At 50.4% G+C, this 18,974-nt stretch overlaps 1 protein-coding gene and 1 long non-coding RNA gene across 14 annotated transcripts in view; one reads left to right on the top strand and one right to left on the bottom strand.

The window, feature by feature from the left end:
* The window catches only part of PLXDC1 (plexin domain containing 1), a 62,809-nt gene extending 56,842 nt beyond the window's left edge, over positions 1-5,967 (top strand). Inside the window, exons 12-14 of one of the 2 annotated variants that reach the window (XM_045526347.1) lie at positions 374-409; positions 3,181-3,341; positions 4,556-5,967. In XM_045526347.1, coding sequence (XP_045382303.1) covers positions 374-409; positions 3,181-3,341; positions 4,556-4,675 — 317 coding nt within the window. In that variant the 3' untranslated portion in view covers positions 4,676-5,967. The remainder of the gene's footprint in view (positions 1-373; positions 410-3,180; positions 3,342-4,555) is intronic. The other variant, XM_045526348.1, reaches the window with a different exon arrangement.
* Positions 1-18,974, bottom strand: part of LOC123620819 — a 42,586-nt gene that overhangs the window by 10,181 nt on the left and 13,431 nt on the right. For 5 of the 12 annotated variants that reach the window (XR_006728951.1, XR_006728960.1, XR_006728958.1 and 2 more), the window contains exons 2-7: positions 15,142-15,334; positions 10,456-10,694; positions 6,988-7,165; positions 6,732-6,803; positions 5,415-5,617; positions 4,253-5,251 (exon numbers count right to left, since the gene is read on the bottom strand). This is a non-coding gene — a long non-coding RNA (uncharacterized LOC123620819). Of the gene's footprint in view, positions 1-4,252; positions 5,252-5,414; positions 5,618-6,731; positions 6,804-6,987; positions 7,625-10,455; positions 10,695-13,745; positions 13,852-15,141; positions 15,356-18,974 lie in introns of those variants that run through there. The other 7 variants (XR_006728955.1, XR_006728952.1, XR_006728956.1 and 4 more) reach the window with 7 other exon arrangements.

Below are 18,974 nucleotides of genomic sequence, written 5' to 3'. Positions count from 1 at the left end.
AGCAGAGAGGAAGTGCGCTGGGAATCTCCCCTGCAGCTGCAGCCCTGGGCAGTCTCTAAGCTAGTCTGATCTTGTGACACACACAGCTCTGCTTCAAACCCTTCCTCAGCTTTCTATCGCCTCTTAGAAGAACATGCCGTTCCCCCACCCCCCAACCCCGCCGCCTCCCTCACCACCCCTCTCTCACATACTCTCCACCCTCCAGCTATGCTGTGTGACCCTGAGCAAGTCTCCTCCCCTCTCTGTGCTTCAGTTTCCTTGCCTCTAAAATGACAGTGTGGACCAAACCTCCCGAAATTCCCATTGGGACCCAGAGTGACAAAGGCCACGATGATTCCACTAATCTTGCTCCTTCTGTCCTCTCTCTTTGAAGATGACACCAAGTTGAATCCCTATGCAGGAGGAGACGGTGAGTACAGAACTCCCTGTGCCCATCAGACCCACTGCCTCCTGAGCCCACCCCAGACAGGGCAGTGGTGGTCTGGCCTCTTTTGGTGGGTGAGGGGAGGAAGCGCCTGCAGCCTGAGCTTCCCAGACCTCCTGCTGGTGAGGAAGGAAGCGGGGGCTTCTGGACACAGGTCCCCTAGATTGAAGGAATATATCTGCTCCTAGACATTTCTCCTCGCAGCCGTGAATCTCCTGGGGTTCTTCTCCTGGCCTCTCTGCTCTTGAACTCTCACTGCCATGAAGGCTGGGGGGAGGCGGACGGGCTGAGCCTGGGCAGGGGGCAGTGGGGGCTGTGGCCATCACCCTTCCCAGGGCTCGCGTCCTTCATCCCCTGGGCTGATAGGCAGTGAGGGCTGGAGAGCAGCTTCTCTCACTTCGCCTCCTTCCATTCCCACCCTGGGCTGGCAGAGAGTACACAGAAGTTATCCAGGACAGTTCTTGGGGAAGGTGGGACTCCCCCCAGCCTCCCAGGATTATCTAGAAGGATAATCTCCTCTCTGACGGTGTCAGGGGCCCCACCGCCGTACCCTTTGCCCAGAGCCAGCTCAGGCCTTTGCTGCAACCCCTGCAAGAGTGGAGATAGAAATGGTTCCCAACCCCAGGGGCCCAGGATTGTCATCTGAGCTTCCAGTAGGAGAGGGGAGGTTATTAACGCAGCACAGTTGGATTGTGTCTCCCAGCAGAAATGGAGCCAGTGCTCCTCTGTAGGCAGTGGGTGAGATAGAGACAGAGAGAGAGAGTGTGAGTGAGGGGGCGGCTGGGCCACATTCCCCTCACTCTGCACCGTGTGCGTCAGCTGAGCCCCTGCCAACAGATCATCAGCATCACTGCAGGCTGCAGTGATTGCCAGTCAAGGAGGCTGGCTCGGGGCATTTCGCCTCAGCCCTCCCACCTGTTGGCAGATGGAGGCACTGGCCATGCCCTGGAGAGCCCTGGACAGTCCCTGTCCTGGGTGTCCTCTACTTACAGAGCTCTAAGCAGAGAAAAGAGGATGACGATTTTGAACACATGCAACATCCTATTAAAAATCCCAGCCTGGCGCGGTGGCTCACGCCTGTAATCCTAGCACTCTGGGAGGCCGAGGCGGGTGGATCGCTCGAGGTCAGGAGTTTGAGACCAGCCTGAGCGAGACCCCGTCTCTACTAAAAAAAATAAAAAGAAATTATCTGGCCAACTAAAATATATATATAGCAAAACTTAGCAGGGCATGGTGGCACATGCCTGTAGTCTCAGCTACCTGGGAGACTGAGGCAGTAGGATCGCTGAAGCCCAGGAGTTTGAGGTTGCTGTGAGCTAGGCTGATGCCATGGCACACACTCTAGCCTGGGCAACAAAGCGAGACTCTGTCTCAAAAAAAAAAAATCCCCACCTTCTGTTGACACCCAACCCACCCAGTAGCTATGTAAAAAGGATTCAATGTTTATTGTTTTTTTTTTAGAGACAGGGTCTCTCTCTCTCTGTCACCCAGGCTATAGGAGTGTAGTGGTGCAATCATAGCTCACTGTAACCTCGAACTCCTGGGCTCAAGTGATCTTCCCACGTTAGGCTCCTGAGTAGCTGGGACTACAGGCATGCGCCACCATAACCAGCTAATTTAAAAAAAAATTTTTTTTAGAGATGAGGGTCTTGCTCTGTTGCCCAGGCTGGTCTCGAACTCCTGGCCTCAAGCAATCCTCCCACTTGGCCTCCCAAAGCATTGGGGTTACAAGCGTGAGCCACTGCACCCAGCTGGATTCAGTATTTCTGTTGTTGACCTGCTCATCTGTCTTCTCTACCTCACTGTCCCCACACTCCCTTAGGGTAGAGTGAGGAAGCAAACAGCCACCCCAGATAATGGCAAGGAATGAGGCTTCTTTGTGGCTGGCAAATCACTTAACCTGTCTGTACTTCCATGACCTCAGTTATACAAGAAAGGGGTTGGACTAGAGGCACTTCTGGCTCTATAATCTCTGGAAAATACTCCGCCTCCTCCTTGGGATGTATCTGAAATGTCTGGGATGTTCTCAGGGAGTGTCTGCTGGTTTATTCGCTTCCAGAGGACCTAGTTCATTCCATAGACTTTTATGGAACTCCTACAATGGGTCCACCATTTTTCCTAAGAGCTGAGGACACAGAGATGAATAAGACACCGTCTCTGCCCTGCAGGAGGTCACAATCTGATAGTAGACAGTGGCAAGAAAAAATACAGTCATTTGCTATCATAATAGCTAATATTTACTGAGGTCATCCAAGATGCCAGACATGCTCCTCAGAGCTTAATTATCTCATTATTATCCTTGTCCTACAGAAGCAATAATGAAGACACAGAGAGGTTAAATAGTTTACCCAAGGTGACACAGCTAGTAAGTGGCAGAGTATAGATTTCGAACCAGGCAGCCAGACTCCATGTCCCAAACTCTTAACCATCAGGTGCCCCTTGTGAATACATTCACAGGGCTTACGTGGCACAGGTATCAGAGAGAACTTCTCTTTATGATCCTTATTGGATCTTGGGCAACTTTCAAGTGATTTGGGAACACTACCCGAACGGTGACAAGAGCAACGTTAATGCCATGCTCATAAGGATTCTACTACCTCCCGTGCCACCTTGTCATGTATTTGATAAGTAGACCCGAGACTGTCGGCTTTCATCTCTGGGACTTTGTCAGAAGCCAGGGCTCCATGGCCTGACTGTCCCTGCTCCCTTGCAGCCCGTCACTACTCTAACGTCTCTGCTCTAACGTCTCTCCACAGGCCTTCAGAACAACCTGTCCCCCAAGACAAAGGGAGCCCCCATGCACCTGGGTGCCATCGTGGGCATCGTGCTAGCGGTCCTCCTGGTGGCGGCCGTCATCCTGGCTGGGATTTACATCAGCGGCCACCCCACCTCCAACGCCGCCCTCTTCTTCATTGAGGTCAGTGTAGCCTTTGGCCACAGGTCTGCTGTCGGCTTCTGCCTCAGTGTTGCCAGGGCCATTTAATACCTGCCTGTCCCGTCTCATCCCTCACCTGCCACACACCCGAGAGACCGCCATCAACTCCACCCTGGCACATCTCTTGGTGGCTGGTGCCCTTTAAGCACCTCAGAACCCCCTTGGCCCTGCTGTCCTTGGGGAGCAGCCCATCTGCTTTTGTTCCCCCATTTGTGAAATCAGAAATGTCCCTAGAGGAAAGAAAGAAGGCCACACATGCCACACAGTGCCCATTTAGTGGCTGGGCAGCCAATCCCCAATGACTTAACATCTTTCATGCCCAAATTCAAAGCCATAATGGAACCAAGGTCCCTGCTGCTTTTAGGCGGGTGTGGGGTTTCAGATGAAAGCTGACAAGCCACAGGGATGACAGGGCCGTTTGCTCCGGGAGCTGTATGAGGATGCGCAGTTCCAACGTCTGGGGCTCCTGAGGAGCAGCCTGAGGCGTGGCACGGGACACGGGGACGGAGGGCTCAGCCCCTTCACTCAGGGGCGCAGGGCTCAGCAGCTCCTGCCCCCAGCCTCTGCTCTCGGCTTCTTGCCGGCTCTCCACAGGGCCCGGTGGCTCTTCTGTGACCTTACTCTCCTCCACATGGGTCAGGTCTCCCTTTGTTTAGATGACTCCCTATTTATCATCAGTCCTAGCCAGTCATTGTGAAGTCTTGCCTACCTGGGTGACACCTGGGAACTGCAGATCCCCAGTCCGCAGGCCTTCTGATGGGGTGAGTCCAAGGTGGGCCCAGGAATCTGCATTTTCATAAGCCCCCCCGTTCACTCTGTGCTATCTGGAGGGTTATCTTGGCATTGCCAGAGCCTTCCAGATCATTCAGGCCGTCCCTGACGCACTCCCTCACCTTGCACAGCCTCAGGTCTCCACTCAGTGTGTTGCTGAATCTTTTAGCTGTGAGTTCTGCAGACCACGCCATGGAGGAGAAAATGTCCTTCTTGCAAACTCTGGCTCCCAGCAGGTTTCCCAGTGGTTGTGGGATCACAGTGGGAGCCTTTTGGGGACAGGGGCCCTGAAGGTCAGTCATCCAGCTCCTAGTAGGGCCCCAGGGGACTTGTAAGAGAGTCTTGGTGCTGTCCCTGGGCGGGGAGAGTCCCCATGGTTGGGGTCAGGCCCACTGACTTTGCCTCTGTGCCCCCCCACCCCACAGCGGAGACCTCACCACTGGCCAGCCATGAAGTTCCGCAACCACCCCGGCCACTCCACCTACACCGAGGTTGAGCCCTCGGGCCGAGAGAAGGAGGGCTTCGTGGAGGCCGAGCAGTGCTGAGACCCCAGGTGTCCCCTTCGAAGGGTAGGAGAGAAGACACGGGGGCCACAGAAGAGATAAAGCACAGAGAAGTGACTTTTCCTGGCGTCTCCCAGCATACCATGGGCCGAGAAGATGAGAGGGTGGTTTATGGCCCCCGAGCTTCAGCTTAGTCATCACGCCCCAGACACTGAAGAGGGGGCAGAACGGCAACCACGTGGAGTTTCTAAAGGACAGTAGCCTAATCTCATCCTGTTTTGATGCAAGGGTTCTCCCCTTCTGGGCCTTGCAGGGGTCTGCTCTGTAGCTGTCCCCGAGCCTCCTCCCCACACGGAGATGGCCAAATGCCCTGCTCCCAGTCACCTAAGCCCCTGCATATGACACCAGCTAGCTAGAGTCTAGATTGGGGCTGTGCATTCCAGGGTCCATAGACTCAAGGGCTGGTCCTCATGGCTATGGAGTCGGTGCATTTAGCCCCAGCTTCTGTGGCTCTGAAAGTCTGAAGTTCTCTCCATCGGTTGGACTCAGGCGTGGCTGCTCTCAGCCCTTGAGGCGTGTCTTCATCGGAGGAAAGCCAAATAAGAGGAGAGAAAAGAACTGCGGGGAAAACTGCATTTTAGGCTTCGCTCCCTTAACTTGCCCTTTCTGCTCAGAACCAATCCTTCTGCACCAAAATGCGCGTGCAGCCTCCCTGGGGGCTGTACCCGAACTCGCGGCCGGCCTCCCCCAGGCGAGCCGTGCTGTGCGCGGCCACACGTACCTCGGGAGGCTCCTCGTCCTGACGGCCTGTTCGGTGCCTGCTTTATTCACTGCCCTGCTCTGCCTTCGGCACGTACCTCCAAAGGCAGGGCTTGCCCGATTAATATTTTCCCTCCTCTGGACTGGATTTTTATAGCCATTAAAGACGAATAGGGTGGCTATAGGGCTCCTGAGACAAACCCAGCAGGGATCTTCAGTTGCATTCTGTGGAGAAACAAAGTGCCAGAATGGCTGAGACAGAGGCAGCCGGCATGGGAGTTAGGGACTTCCTGCACAAGACCTTGACCTGGAAAGTTGCCGCCATGTCCCCAGCTCTGTGAGTTTTTGGGGCTGGGAGTTTAGGCTCCCAGACTTAACCTGGCTTCAAGGAAGGTCCGTCCCAGTGATGAGTTGGGGCTGCTTCTGAAGAGCATTTAAAATTAAAATCTATAGCTCACCCTCATTCAAAATAAAAAATATCAGCAGCAAATAAATGTTAAATCACAGTCTCTGCTTAGTCATGCCCTTTTATGCCTGTCACGGGATGCTGCAAACGAGAAGTTGGTTTAAGTACAAAGCAAGCAATCCGGTGGGGGTTGGGCAGTCTGCAAACAACCAGACCCATCCAAACACTGGCCACTGGTTTTTCCAGTTGTCCCATGGTTTATTGTTGGTGAGGACACTGGTGACAGAGTCAGAAACATGCTGGACCTCGGCTCTGCTTCCTAAACCAGCAGAGCAAGAGCTGGGGGCGTGGGGCACCGTGGGAAGGAGCATCAGGGTTGAGAAAGAGAAAAGTGCAGCAAAGAGAGGCAGGTTCTCCGCAAGCGTCTGAGGACAGGAAGGTGTGTCACAGGGCTCTCTGAGCGACAGAAGCGCAGCCCATGCCAGGAGCGATCTGGGCTCCTAGCCCTCCTGCCCGTCTGGAGGGCGATTTCTGCTCTTGCCTGACCAGCAAAAGCATCTGTGACCTTTATGTGTCTAAAATGGCCAGTGGGAAGTTCCTTGGTGGCCTAATTCAGTGGACAGCACCATTTGCCCTGCTCCCAAACCACAGCATGCTTTCCCCCAGTGCGAAATCAGCCGCCCATTATAAGAGAGGATGTTGGGAGTGGAGAAAGAGGCAGTGATAAAGGGAGGACTCTGCTGCTAACTCTGCAGGTGGAGAAAGAAAGTTCCAGATGCTTCAGCCCCAGTCAGAGCAAGCCTGGAGGAGCCCTGGGATGTCAGTGGCAAGGGGAGTGGAGGTGTTTGGTAGCAGGCAGCCTGTTTGTTACAACAGAAAGAACTAACGGTGTGTCACCAAGAGAGGCCCCGGACTTCTCAAGCCCAAACTTACACTAAGTCTCCTAAGAAATAGAGCCGAGCGTCTCTCAGAGTTCATGCTGGTCCCCGGCTGTCCTTAGGATACCTGGCAAGACAAACATTTCTTAGACCTAGGAGTTCCGCTCCAAGGTTTAGAGCAGGCTAGCTGGATAACTAACTATGGAGAGTGACTGGCTGCACGAGTGAGTGACCAGATAGAGACGTGGGTCTCGTGGCCGGCCCTCCGAGTGTGGCTGCAGTCTAGCAAGGCAAGGTGGCACTTCACATACCGGGCGCTACCAGTCACAGGGCGGTTGCAGACTTCCAGGCCGCTCCTCCCCATAGGCATATACAGCTCCAGAGAAAGTGGGTGGTTGGCAGGTGCGTCCCCACGTGATGTTGCTGGGTATCCTTGGCGGGGAGGAAGGGAGTCCATGCAAGTTCATCACACAACAGGAAGCTTCAACCCTGTGAAAGAGGACTCTGGGGAGTTTTCTGTGTTGAACGGAGAGATCAGAAAGTCTCGGGAAGGCTCTGTTATACACCAGAACTCTTAAGAGAGCTAACAAAAACACGGAAATGTGAACGCAGAGGCTGAGTATGAGAGGGGGTCGCCCGTAAGCACAACCTCCTGCTCCTCTCATTGGTCACTCCTCGGTCTGTGGATTTTCCCAGTAAGGTTCCTGGGGTTTCTGACTCTAGAACCCAAGTGCATGGGAGCCCAGCCATGAACCCCACCATCCAGGAATGCCTGGGTAGAGCAGATGGGCTTTCCGAGCTTGACTGGCTGGGTACCTCCCTCGGCCATAATCAGGTGTCACCTATTCACCCCAGCAGGCCCCGCCACTCTGGAGGTCACTTCAGATCTCAGCCTGGAGCCTGAGGTTGAAAATGTCTTTCAGTCACTATTAGAGGTTCTTGGTGGACCTAAAAAAAAGCAAATTTTTAAAATTTGCATGTTTTATCAGGGCTTCCCTGTATAGTGTATCTGTGTGTGTGTATATACACCCAGACACCCACAGAGGTATTTTATTACTAAAAACATTGGACAAGGCTGGAGCTGTGCTCAGCCTTTAGCTTGGTTTATTAAATTAGGACAATGGCAAAAGCTGCCAACCAACCACGCTATTCAAAAAGCAGAGCATCCACCACCTGAGCCGACCGTTCGTCTGGTTGTGAGCAAAGCCAAGACTCTTTTTTCTCCTGGTCCTGGAACAGACTCACAGGTTGGCGCTGATCGGGGCTGCACCCAGACTCCCTGGCTGTGAGAACCGATGCCAGCAGAGCCAACGTCAGAGATAAAATGCAGCCAGTGTCTCTCTCTCTCAACTGAAACCCACCTGAACTCACAGCACAGTTAGAAGGATCTGGGGGCTGAGGGCACCCTCGCTGTCCTAAACACAACGTATTCACACATTTAGTGTGAATTCTCTGCGTGGATCCACAGTATTAATAATAAAAGGAAACCTTCTTTTACAACTTCTGCTATGTGCAAAATAAAGTACAAAGGATTTGGGGTAGCATTCCGCAAATCCACACACACACCTCAATCCTGACCCCGGGTCTCTGACACCTACACTGGGACTGGCCTTGGGAGCGTAGGAGGAGCCTCCAGTTACCTGCCCATCACAGGTGCTTTTCCCAACCTCCCGCTCCACCTCCAAGAGCAACAGCCTGGAAAGAAACCTCAGCTGTTTACTTGTATTGGGTTTGTAAATCCCTGGCAGTTAACCTCACACATTTGTAATCTACTATCTGGAGATAAAAAATAAATCTGAGCAAGCTGATACTGTCACGGTTCTGGATGCTTTGCATTCGGACAACTTTAGCAGCCTCATTGTGTTCTTATTACTTTGTGTTTTTGCTCACAAAACATGGTTTAGCAAACCAAAACAAAGAAAGGGAAAATTTGAACGCCTCCTAGCCAAAATCAGTGATGCCAAATCTCAGGCTTCAAACAAGCCAATTTATAAATAAACACGCTGTGATTGCCAAATCGAGAGGAATGTGTTGGAAAAGACAGTGTGGACGGATGCAGAGGGGACTGAGCTGCGCAGGGAGTTGGAAGGCAGGAGGTTGGGCCTCAGCCCTGCCTCTGAATTGCTGTGTGATGTGGGCCAAGTCACTGGACTTCTCTGGGCCTCTTTCTGCTTCTGTGAAATAGGAAATGCTAGATTAACTGGTCTAAGGTGGGACCTTAGCAAACAGCTTTTCTTGTTTTTGTTCAGCTCACCCAGCAACTTAGACAAAAGCACCCCTTTCTCTTTTGTTATCCTGACTTTTCTGGTTCTACCGATGAAGGTCCTGCATCCCAAGAATCTGCTCAAGCCCGGGCACCCTGGGACATTTTGTCACCCCATCCTTGGAGCGGTCCTCCCACTCCATTGGCTAAAGAAATAATGTTAACACTGTCAAGCACCTGGAGAGTAATTTGGAGACTAGAACCTTGCTATTCAAAGTGTGGGCAAACAAGCATTAACATCCACTGGGATTAGTTGGAAATGCAGAACTCAGGCTCACCCACCCCAGGTCAGAATCTGCCTTCAAGTAGCTCCCCAGGTGATCCAGGTGACGTGCATGACAGTTTGAGGAGCACTGTCTAGGAGACAAGTCTGCCTACAGGATGGCAGCCTGTTGGGAAGGCACATTTCCCTACTTCCCAGAGGGCGAAACTGAGGCTCCGCTAAGAAAGGTAGTTTACTGGTTTGTTTATTCATTCATTTGATCCACGTTCCTTAAACACCTACTGTGTGCCAGGCACCATTAAGTGACTTGCCCGAGGTCACACCGCTAGAAAACAGAGACAATCCCCAAACTCAGGTCTTGGAATTCCCATCTGAGGCTGTTGTCTGTGTGCCTCAGGGTGCTGCCAGAACCCGTGGCCATGGTTTAATATAGAAACAGATTGTGGGCCCAGCGCGGTGGCTCACGCTTGTAATCCTAGCACTTGGGAGGCCGAGGCAGGTGGATCGTTTGAGCTCAGGAGTTCGAGACCAGCCTGAGCAAAAGCAAGACCCCGTCTCTACTAAAAATAGAAAGAAATTATCTGGACAACTAAATATATATAGAAAAAATTAGCCAGGCATGGTGGCGCATGCCTGTAGTCCCAACTACTCGGGAGGCTGAGACAGTAGGATCGCTTCAGCCCAGGAGTTTGAGGTTGCTGTGAGCTAGGATGATGCCACGGCACTCACTCTAGCCCAGGCAACAGACCGAGACTCTGTCTCAAAAAAAAAAAAAGAAACAGATTGTGGATTACGACAGAATCCTCCAGGCCTGTAGAGAACCTACAAAGACTCACAGCGATGACTTCAGATCCATAGTCTTGGCTCACGAAACCGTGAGCTTATCGTCTATTTATTTACACAGCCCCAAGAGCTTGAAAATATCCTAATTGTTACTGCTTCCTTCTCATCCCCACTGCTCGTGCCAGCAACCCTCCCACATGAAGAATTAGAAGCTTTACAGAGCACCGGGCTGATGCGCTGTGTTATTTATCTCTGTGGATGGAGGACCGTGGATTACTTCCCCCTCCATGATGGGGCCAGGGATGCGGGGAGGTGGGAAGGGAAAGGAGAATCTTTACTCAAACTGCAAAAACCAAAGATAAATTCTTTGGGGGATGATTTTTCTGATGTTCATAAAACATATTTATATTTGGTCTCTAGAGATAGCTAAATGATGCCCACGGTTTTCCGCAAAGCCAAAAGCACTGAAAAAGAAACATTTGACTATATGGCAATAATATTTCATCATACCTTCCCAGAGCCTTGGGCTAGAACCTTCCCTTCCAGCTTCAGTCTTTCCTCTTCAACATTTTTTATTCAGACATTGTAACTGTCACCGCCACGTGATCTGATGGAGTGTCCAAAAGGTGTAAGGGTCACTGTGTCCAGCTAAGCTGAGAAAAGTTGGAAAATCCTCAAAAAATAACAGCACTTGTTGTTGCACATCACAGACAGACTTGCTTGATGCAGGGTTGCCACAAACCTTCTCTCTGTAAAAAATGCATTATCTGAAGTAAGCGAAGGCCCATAAAATGAAGGCTGTCTGTATTTATCTTAGAAACACTAACTCCTTCTCATGTTCTCTAATTTCAAAAAAAGGGATATGGTAAAGGGATATTACAGAATTCTACCTGCAGAAATCAAACTCTGGAAACTTCCCTAAGTGATTCATTTTGAAGGAGAGTCTTGGTACCCAGGCTGACTGTTCTGCAAAGTAGACCAAACAAGGCACTGGGCTTACTTGTCTATTTCCTTGTAAACCTCAGTTACATTAATTGTTGCAATTCCTTTTATATATATATATGTATGTAAATATAAAATCACATACCACACCATCCATGCAATTCCTTTTTTTTTTTTTTTTGAGATGGAGTCTCGCTTTGTTACCCGGGCTAGAGTGAGTGCTGTGGCATCAGCCTAGCTCACAGCAACCTCAAACTCCTGGGCTTAAGCGATCCTACTGCCTCAGCCTCCCGAGTAGCTGGGACTACAGGCATGTGCCACCATGCCCGGCTAATTTTTTCTATATATATTTTTAATTGTCCAGATAATTTTTATTTCTATTTTTAGTAGAGACGGGGGTCTCTCTCAGGCTGGTCTCGAACTCCTGACCTCAAGCGATCCACCCGTTCGGCCTCCCAGAGGGCTAGGATTACAGGCATGAGCCACCACGCCTGGCCCATGCAATTCCTTTTTAAAAACAGGTTAAACTAACGCAGCACCCGCACTATGGTCTGGCACACAGTAGGTATTCAGGGCATATTTGTGGAAAGGATGAATGAAGAACAAGAGGGGTGCAGCTGAACCCAGCAGAAGCTCTTCTCTTCCTTGCCGGAGAAGTCCCTGTCATGGGTATTTTAATGGAAAAATACAAGGTGAACAGCCTTCATGTTTTTGCAAAGGCACATAAGGCCAAGACAAGCCCCGATGTGGCTTTCTTGCTGGCTTGTGCGTTTGGATGGGCTGTGAGCTAACAGGCCCGTGGGAGGGTGGGATAAGGCCTCTACGCCTGGCTGAAGAGGGAAGCTCTAATCCCTAGGCCTGCAGAATAGCCAGAAACCCGGATTTATAATAAAATCCTCACTTCTCCCCTTGCCAGCTTCCTTTCCTTCATGAGAAGCAAAGGTTGATGTACCTCAAAGCCCCCAGAACCAGGACAATATGGAGCATTGGACACCGAAGCACAGATGTCCCACAGAGGCCCTGGGGCTGGGTCTGCGGGCTTTCTGGTTATTTGGCCAAAAAAATCACAAATTGGCTGGCCACAGTGGCTCCCGCCTGTAATCCCAGCAATTTGGGAGGCCGAGGCAGGAGGAACACTTGACGCCAGGAGTTGGAGACCAGCCTGGGCAACAAAGCAAGACTCCATCTCTACAAAGAAAAAGAAAAAGAAATTAAAATAAAATAAAAAGCAAGAATCAACTCTCCATCCTCAGCACCCAAAATATATGACTCATAGACAACTCTGCTGCAAAAAAGAACGGACACAAAATGAGGAAATGCACAGCCAAGTGCCAGAGGCACTGCAAATGTTTCTGGAACAAATTCCTTCCTGGTCTGGTCTTTGTAATCCAAATTCTCAGTTTCTGGAGAAAATCACTTTCTATGATATAAATATCAAAGGAGCTAGGATGGAGGAGACGTGGGACCATGGCTCAGGGCAGATTTTTTTTTTTTTTGCGGGGGTGGGGGTGTGGGGTGGGGGAGGGGACAGGCTCTTTCTGCTGTCTAGGCTGGAGTGCAGCGGCACCAGCAGAGCTCACTGCAGCCTCCAATTCCTGGGCTCAAGCAATCCTCCTGCTTCAGCCTACTGAGTAGCTGGAACTACAGGTGTGCACCACCAAGCCTGGCTAATTTTTAAATTTTTTTTTTTTTTAGAGATGGGGTCTTGCGATGTTGCCCAGGCTGTTCAAAAACTCCTGGCCTTTGATAACCCTCCTTGCCTCTGCCTCCCAAAGTGCTGGGATTACAGGTGTGAACCACCACACCCAGCCTCAAGGCAGATTAGAATCAGGCACCAAAAAGCTACAAAGTAATTCCTCCTTGCCTTTGTTTATGATTTACCAAAAGGTCCTTTTAGGGAGTAATTCTGCCTTGGAGACCTCAGAGAAGCAGAAAAACTCCCTCCAAGCTTTCTCCCAGTTCTGCTCCTTGGATCTGACAGTTAAAGACATATGCACCATGGTGGTTTCTGCTCCTTTCATCTGAGTTTCTTCTTTTCAGGCAACTGTGCTGATTTGACAACCGGCAATTACAAGAACCCGGATGAATGCAGGTCTCTCGCACCAGTTATATTTCCTACGCTCTAGTAAAACAAAGCTCCTCGTCAGTCTGGCATAGATGGCACTCCCACCTCAACCTCCATCCTCACTCAAATTAAAAAGATCCCTTGGGATAAGGCTTTACAGCTTTCAAAACACTTTCACATGTCAAGTCTTGAAGGGAGGGCAAGCAGAGCGCATGCCCAGGTGGGGCCATCCAAGCACCTGCCATCGTTCTTCCTTGGCCCAAACCCTAGCACGACTCTGAGTTCAGTATAAGTATAATCATGCTTTATATTGATGGATCTGTTGGTTTTCCAAACACCTTCTCAGAATAGCATCTCCTGTGGTCATCATAGTTCTCCTTTTGGGGTTGGCAGGATGGGAATTCACAATTCACATCCCAGATTAAGGTTAAAGGATGGCGCATGCCTGTAGTCCCAGCTACTTGGGAGGCTGAGGCAGGAAGATCACTTGAGCCCAGGGGTTTGAGGTTGCAGTGAGCTATGATGACACCACTGCACTCTAGCGGGGGTGACAGAGTAAGACTCTGTCTCAGAAAAACAAAAAAGATTAAAGGAACCTGAAGTACTGAATGATTTTCGCAGCCCCACTGCCTCTGACATGTAGTCCTTCTAAGAAGCTCTCATCAGAACTTAAACTCTGGCCACCAGTAATGATAGCACAATGAGGACTAACATTTATGGAACGTCTTTTGTGAGCCAGGCAGGGCTAAGCACCTGTGCATTCCACACCAGAAGGTAGAAAGGACGCGATTACCTTTACTCACTGTTGGATTGCCAAAGATGTCAATCAAAACATGCTTGTCAGGCCAGGTGTGGTGGCTCCTGCCTGTAATCCTAGCACTCTGGGAGGCCAAGGCGGGCAGATTGTTTGAGGTCAGGAGTTCGAGACCAGCCTGAGCAAGAGCGTCTCTACTAAAAATAGAAAGAAATTAGCCAAACAACTAAAAATGGAAAAAATTAGCCGGGCATGGTGGCGCGTGCCTGTAGGCCCAGATACTCAGGAGGCTGAGGCAGGAGGATTGCTTGAGCCCAGGAGTTTGAGGTTGCTGTGAGCTAGGCTGATACCATGGCACTCTAGCCCGGGCAAGAAAGTGAGACTCTGTCTCAAAAAAAAAAAAAATCACATGAAATGGAGAACAATAAAATCTAATACATATTTACAACCTAAATGAGGAAGCAGACTAAACTCTCAGAGTTGTAGTAAACCAAAGGAGAGCCAAGATGGGAGATTTAGTGCTGCGCTGTTCGACATGGTAGCTACGGCTACCTGTGACTGTTGAGCGCCTCAGATGTGGCTGATCAAACTGAGGTGTGCTCGTTCTGAGTACACGTTGAAATGATAATGCTTTGAATATGTTGGGTTAAATAAATTATTTAAATTAATTTCACTTGTTAGCTGTTCACTTTGTTAATGTGGTTACTAGAAAATTTTAAATTACATATGAGACTTACATTATATGTCTATGGGGACAGAGCTGGTTTGGATAGTGAACAGTCATCAATATGTTATGAATGCCTAATTAAATGCTAAGCACTTTATGTGCATTCTTTTATTTAACCTTTGCATCATCCACAATTTCATCATTATTCCATTTAACAGATGAGGAAGCTATGCTTAAAAGAGTTAAGTACATAGCTATTAAAAAAGGACAAGTCGGCCGGGCGCGGTAGCTCATACCTGTAATCCTAGCCCTCTGGGGAGGCCGAGGCGGGTGGATGGCTCAAGGTCAGGAGTTCAAGACCAGCCTAAGCGAGACCCCATCTCTACTAAAAATAGAAATAAATTATCTGCACAACTAAAAATATATATAGAAAAAATTAGCCGGGCATGGTGGTGCATGCCTGTAGTCCCAGCTACTCGGGAGGCTGAGGCAGTAGGATCGCTTAAGCTGTGAGCTAGGCTGACGCCACGGCACTCACTCTAGCCCGGGCAACAAAGTGAGACTCTGTCTCAAAAAAAAAAAAAAAGGACAAGTCAAACTACATGTATTGGTATAGAAAGTGTCCATAATAAATTGGGGTTTCCCAGTAAGATCAAATATACCTATATAACTTATTTTAAATAAGACATTAAGTGACCTGGCTATAGCTACCTGTAGAGCCAGGACTTGAACCCTGGGCCTATGTCAACTCGAAGTTCATCCTCTTACCCAAGAGAAGCAATGGAGGTAAAGAGGCTCTGGAGCGCGTAGGAAGCAAACTCTCACTCACGTCAGGTCTTTTCTTTGCAGTATCCCTGGAAGGTGGCCAGCCAGTATCTGCTTGACTACTTCCAGTAACAAGGAGTTCATTACCTTCCTAGGCAGCACGCACTACTGTTGGCAGCTGGTTACTAGAGTTCTCCTGCATCAAATGAGGATAAATCTGTTACATCCTAAGATCTGCTCGTGAGTTCTGGATCCTCGCAGAGAAAGTAGCCCATTTGAGCAAGGTCGAAAGGACGAGCTGACTTGCCCTGGTCTCTAAGGCGAGACTCCAGGTGCAGGTGCAGCAGGTTCCACACTGTTGCGTGGGGAAGGGAACACCCTACGCCCCACTCCTCCCACCTCAGAAGACCAGCACTTCCTGCAGGCTGGCCCAGGTAAACCTTGCCTGCTTGGCGTGCACGGCTTCCATGATGTGGCTTTAGGGCCACAGCTGCGGCAAACACTTGCATTTCCATTCAGGGTAAGGCCTCCCACCCCTGAAAGGATAATTATCCGCCTGCTGAGTTGATAGGTTCCCATCTGGTGAGGGCTGAATGCTGTGTCTGTAGAAAAGACACCAGAAAAGGCAAGCTCTCGGCCTGGCTGTGACAGATTCCCTCAGCTACTCCAAGGAAAAAACATTGCTGAGGTGGAGGGGGGTGGAGAGAAGGCCTGGAAAGGAAGAGAAGATGAATATGGGATGCTAATGAATTCTTGTGATCTCACGCTCTCTGATTCTAGTACTTGCTCCTCTGCAGAAATTGGCGAGGCTGCCTTGCCAGCTGGAACCTGAAAACGTGCCCAGGTAGACAGAACCGCGAGTCCTAGGACAGCCTGTGACACGCTGGCTGCCCTCTGATGGCTGAATGTCCAGGATGGAAAATAAGAGGAGGGACCTGCAAATGGGACACCCCTCGGCATTGTATCCCAGGGGTCTGCCTTTCTGGTCTGCCTCTCCCCACCCCCTTCCAGTGACAACAGAGCTGTGAACCCACGGACAAACCCTACCATTGCCCCTTCCCTCCTCTTATCTCCACTTTCCACATCAAACAATAATAAAAAATGGCTGGGCACAGTGGCTCACACCTGTAATCCTAGCACTCTGGGAGGCCCAGGTGGGAGGATCGCTTGAGCTCAGGAGTTCGAGATCAGCCTGAGCAAGAGTGAGACCCCGTCTCTGCTAAAAATAGAAAAATTAGCCGGCGTGTCATTGGCACGTGCCAGTAGTCCCAGCTACTCGGAGTTTGAGGGAGGATCACTTGAGCTCAGGAGTTCAAGACCAGCCTGAGCAAGAGCAGGACCCCATTTCTACTAAAAATACAAAAATTAGTCGGGCACATTGTGGCACGTGCCTGTAGTTCCCGCTACTCAGGAGGCTGAGGCGGGAGGATCACTTGAGCCCAGGAGTTTGAGGTTGCAATGAGCTACAGTGGCACCACTGCACTCTACCCAGGGTGACAGAGCAAGACTCTGTCTCAAAAAAAAAAAAAGGTGTTAGGTCCAGAGCTGAGAGGGAGATGCATGAAGCCTCATGTGTACAAAATGCTGTTTATTTTGAACATCTGAGTACAGATGGGTGGAGGCCAAAAGAGTATCCACCACAAGGGAGAGGAAAGCCTTGGGTTTTATAGAGGGTTTTTCCAGGGGGAGTGAGTAACTGGGCCAGAATAGCCATGGTAATAAGTTTTTTTTAAACAACCAATTTCTGAGACTCCTGAGTTGGTCTCATCCTGCAGAGATAGGGGAGGTGGGTAGCTTCATCCTTATCAGGGGGCGGATAGGAATGTCAGGGTTGCCGCAACTGTCTGTGGTCAGAGTTAGATTTACAACCTCCGGACTCTACCCCCTGAACAAACCTAATGAAACGGAGGCCAGGAGACCATCTAGAAGGCCCTGAGCACACACTCCATTGCCTTGTGGCATACTTCTCCACGGCCCCAGTGGAGCGTGGGCCTTCTAACATAAGCCCCCTCCTGGTTCTCAACACCTTGGGAATGGGCCTGCATTGCATTAATTTTTTATTTTTCCAGTGCCTGGCACATAGTAGGTGCTCAATAAATATTTGCTGAAACGGAGAGAGAGAAGGAAGAGAGGGAAGAGGGAGAGAGCGATGAAGGGAGGGAGGGAGGAGAAAGGGAAGGAAGGAGAAAAAAAAAAGAAAGCCAGACCTGTGGCAGGCCGTGGAGATGGCGCAGGGGAGAGGGAATGAAGGCCTTTCTTCAGGGCGGTAAACATCAAGGTCGGGGAGCCACGGATGTTTCCATAAGAGGATCTATAGGACTTGGAGAGTGACTATTTGTGGGAGGAAAGCAAGAGCGAGGAATCCCGATGATTGGGGGAATGATGCGGACATAAATAGAAATGAGGCAAATGGGAGCAGAAGCCAGTCAATGGGAAAAGGCAGTAAGAAGATGCTTTTCAGTTTGGACGTTCTGCATTTCAGGTACCAGCGGGGCCACCCCAAGTGGAACAGCAGCTCAGGAGGAAGCTCAGCGCTAAAGGCACAGACTGGGGAAGGGTTTGCAAAAGAAGGCCCAGGGGCAGTGCTGGGAGTGGGTGAGATCACCCAGCAGGGAAGAGAGGAAACAGGAGGCGCAAGGGCAGAGCCTTGAGGAACACCAGCACTTATGGGAAGAGAACAAGCCATTGTTGAAAAGAGAAAAGGAAAATGGGAAGTGCAGGATCCCATAGCCAGGAGGAACATTTCAAGCAGGGGGAGTGATCGGCAGAGCCAGATGCTTCAGAGGTCAAGTGAGATGAGCCCCAAGCCGGAGAAAGATCCTGCAACCCAGCAGCAAGGGGAGGTGGCGAGAGTCCTCAGAGGGGCCACGACTGTGGTGCCGAGGGTGGGACACAGACTGTGCCAGCGAGGGAAGCAGTGGGTGGTGAGAGCCCGAGGCAGCCAGCTGAAACACTCTTTGAAGGGCTCTGGCAGCAATGGGGGGAAGAACCGAGGACCGTGGCTCAAGGGGGAGGCGAGTGGGAGGAAGACGTGTTTTTAAAATGGGTGAGTCCAGAACAGATTTGTGGGCGGAAGGGAGGGAAACAGTGAGATGGAAAAGGAAGGAGACAGAGGGCATTTGGTGGAGCAGAGAAGGTCCCAGAGAAGGAGGGGGAATTCAAGAGAGCATGTTTTTTAAAAAAGCATACAAATCAAAGCAGCACATAAGTGGGGATAATAAGTCCTTATATTTGAGAAGCAGTGAAATGCAATCTACAAAGCATTTTTATGTGCTATATCTCATTTAATCCTTGTAAGGGGCATATTACTCTACTAAAATGCAAGGAGGCTAAATGATTTACCCAAGAGCACCCAGCTAATCTACAGAAAAACTTGGGAACAAAGAGTCAATCGAGAGACACTCATTGATCCAGTGGCTGCCGTGTGAGCACCATGTTGGGTACCAAAGATCCCAAAGGGAACAAGAAACGGCTCCTGCCCTCAAGGAGCTCACAGGCCAGGAGACTGAGCTCCACTCTGCCGACAAAAGTGCTCCGAAACATGATGAATGTGTGCAGTGTAGGGCGCCAATTCAGACCAAGGAAGGGAGGGAGGTGGGATGCAAGGGAGGCTTTCAAGAGGGGTGAGGTTTGAGCTGAGTCTGGAAGGGCAAACAGGCATGACCTGGCTGAGAAGTGGGCACAGAAGCAAAAATTTCCCAGTAAAGGAAGTTGGTGTGCAAGAGCCTGGGGCCTTTGGGAGCTGTGAGCTGTTCGCTCTGCTGGAACACAGGGTGGGTGTGGCTGGGGCCCAAGAGGATCGCGCCAAGACGTGGGTGGTGGAACGTGGCAGGCTA

This window comes from Lemur catta, chromosome 15 (assembly GCF_020740605.2).
Source record: "Lemur catta isolate mLemCat1 chromosome 15, mLemCat1.pri, whole genome shotgun sequence".
NCBI lineage: Eukaryota > Metazoa > Chordata > Mammalia > Primates > Lemuridae > Lemur > Lemur catta.
The sequence above is the reverse complement of the archived record's forward strand: the minus strand, read 5'-3'. Positions and strand labels throughout refer to the sequence as shown.